At 43.7% G+C, this 3,000-nt stretch overlaps 1 protein-coding gene across 1 annotated transcript; it reads left to right on the plus strand.

Annotated features, from left to right (window-relative positions):
- Positions 1–934: 934 nt before the first annotated feature.
- Positions 935–2,253, plus strand: LOC120519834 (integrin alpha-L-like; the record flags this gene model as incomplete). The annotated part of the gene is made up of 5 exons (XM_039742617.1): positions 935–1,065; positions 1,179–1,324; positions 1,403–1,559; positions 1,668–1,803; positions 2,183–2,253. Coding segments are annotated over 5 exons (641 nt in total), but the record flags the coding sequence as incomplete, so codon positions are not given.
- Positions 2,254–3,000: the final 747 nt, after the last annotated feature.

Below are 3,000 nucleotides of genomic sequence, written 5' to 3' on the forward strand. Positions count from 1 at the left end.
TCAGTATTTGCACAGCAATCGCAGGGATGCAGCTTAAGCACAAGCATGCCTGACACAGATGGAGCCTATTTGATATACATTATTTTTTATTAACACAAAAAATGGCAAAAAATTTGTACGAAATAAATATTAATAAAAATCCACTATTTGTGCTGATCCGAATACCGTATTTGGAATCGGCTCCACCCCTACATTACAGGGTAAGGCAAAACGTTTAATCTGGACATAAACCAGATCCAGGATGTCACATAAAACTGAACAAGCTCACGTTCAAGTTCTTCACTTGCAAATACGTTACGTTAAGTTTGCCGTTCTTAGGAAAATAAGCTTGTTCATGCACAACACTTAGAATATATATATACACTTGGAATAGATGATATGATATTACTGCTCAAAAAATGAAGGGAACACTCACATCATCACAGTTGAACACCACGTCAGTTAAGCTTCAGGGATATCAATCTGTCCATTTAGGAAACATAAACGATTGTGAATCGTGCGAAAGGTGACAACGCGGGCACTGGAGGGGACACAGCAGGACAACCCCCAAGAAGGGAGTGGTGGCCACAGACAATTGCTCTCTCCTTATCCTTCCTAACTTATTCTTCTCTAGTTTTGCGTTTCGCTAGTGTCCTTGCGACACTATACTGGTGGCATGAGGAGGTACCTGATTCAGGTTGCACAGTCCAGCTCCTCCATATGTGTCATATCCAGAAGGTCTAAAGAACATGGAGGAGATACCAAGAGACAGGTTGTTTAGCTATGAGCAATGACCTCATTTAGGTATGAGCAAATGTGACCATGACGAGGCTGCTCAGATTCAAGTGGACTCTTAAATGTGAACGTCTGACTCTGTCAACCGAGGAGGACTGACTCCACTTCACTTAGTGATGGCTGTTTTTTCACTCTTTTCCTTGGCTTTTCTTTTCCCTAGAATGCACCAAACACAACGTTGACCTTGTATTTCTGGTTGATAGCTCTGGAAGTCTTAGAAATGCTGATTTCATAAACAGCAAGAGTTTCATCATTGACATCATGAAGAATATGAGCAGCACTTCCATTCAGGTGATGTTAGACTTCATTGGGTTTCTCCAGTGGGGGGTCATTATCACCATGTTTCAGCTGCTTTTGCTGAGCTACTCTCCATGACAGATTTCTCGTGTTGTGTCTTCATGCAGTTTGCTGCAGTGCAGTTCTCTTCGGATGTTCGCACAGAGTTCAATTTTTCCAGATATCAGGCAATTAGAGATCCGGAGAAACTCCTGACCAATATGCAGCATATGATGCTGCAAACCAACACACACAAAGCCTTGAATTACACAATGTGAGTAAAGATGAATGAAAGAGAAGATGGTGGACCAGTTTAAGACCTCCTACCACTTTCTGTTTTTTATTTCCTCAGTGGAAATCTGCTGTACAACACCCAATATGGAGCAAAAGAGAAAGCGACCAAAGTGCTGCTGATCATCACAGACGGGGACAGCACTGACTTTGACAAAGATTACGATTACGTGACCAAACGTCTGGACGAAAAACACGTCATCAGATACGCCATTGGGGTAAAAATCATTCAAGATGTCCTCGTCATAATAACTGGGCTCCAGGTGCCCACTCACCATCCTTTGAGTCTTTACAGGAGTGAGAAAACTGTACTTCTTCCTCTCCAGGTTGGCTCTGTGAACATCAAAAATCTGAAGAGCCTGGCTTCTGAACCCAAAGACAGCAACACCTTCTACGTTAACGACTACAAAGGGCTCAGACGTATCCTGGACAACATGCAGGATAGAATCTACAACGTGGAAGGTAGGAGACGTCTCTGATAAGTTTCCCTACATGTCATTTCAGCAGGAAAGTTTTATGAAAGATGGGATGGTTAAAAAATTTATAAACACCTGAGTGGTCCACAACACGATGTGGGCAAAACGAACAGAAAGCAATCATTTAAGTTGGGGCTGGGGGGGGGTCACTACTTTGCCCCCTCAATTTGATCAACTGATGAATGTCCATTGACCACCTCGCTCCTGTCTGCAGTTGTAAACTGGGCAAGGCCTCTACGTTTTCAGCATGTAGCTGGCTAACCAGTGCTCTGATTGGCAGTCATGGAACGGAAAACAGAAATGAGTGAAAACAGAAAGATGGGCTCGGCAAAGTGATGACGGTGACATTTTCATTTTTTGTGCAGATGAGAAGACAAAATGCTGGTCCTTTGTAAACGAGATGTCGCAGAGTGGGTTCAGCGTGGCATATGCCAAGGTAAATCGTGAAGGGGGGAACTGAGAGGGATTTAATACATTTAATATTTTTTTAATCATAATTATAAAATAAAACAGCTGTCACTGAACTCCAGTTTATCACAAGGTATAATAAAACAGACATATGCACACACACACGCTGGTCCAGTTAGGAGTAACCCACATCTCAAACTCTGAATCGGGCCTGTATGAGTGAGCGGGGATTGGCGTGTTGGTGCAGCGTACAATGGACAGGCTACCCGTGACTGTAAACGTCACTTCAGTAAAGTTATTCCCTTTGGGGCTGTTACTTCTCTTTTGAAACCAGGAGTATGGAACGTATCCATTTTATATTCCACTGTTCTGTATTAAGGGCAGCACATGGCGCAGTGGTAGGGCTGCTGCCTCACAGTAAGAAGACCCAGGTTTGCATCCCAGGTCCACACCCGGGGTCCTCCCTGTATGGAGTTTGCATGTTCACCCCATGTCTGAGTGGGTTTCCTCTCACTTTAAAAAGACAGGCAGGTTAAGTGAACTGGCGATGCTAAACTGGCTCTAGTATGTGTTTGGTGTGTGTGTGTGTGTTTGCCCTGCAATGGACTGGCATCCTGTCCTGGGTTTGTTGCAGCCTTGAGCACCATGCTGGCTGGGATAGGCTCCAGTGCCCTAAACACACCCCTGGTTTGGATTAAGGAGATTAGATAAAGACATGACATGACTTTCCTGTATAGTGAAATGAAGCCTTAGAAGGTATTTTGTCATATGAGGC

This window comes from Polypterus senegalus, unplaced genomic scaffold (genome assembly GCF_016835505.1).
Source record: "Polypterus senegalus isolate Bchr_013 unplaced genomic scaffold, ASM1683550v1 scaffold_3864, whole genome shotgun sequence".
Classification (NCBI taxonomy): domain Eukaryota; kingdom Metazoa; phylum Chordata; class Cladistia; order Polypteriformes; family Polypteridae; genus Polypterus; species Polypterus senegalus.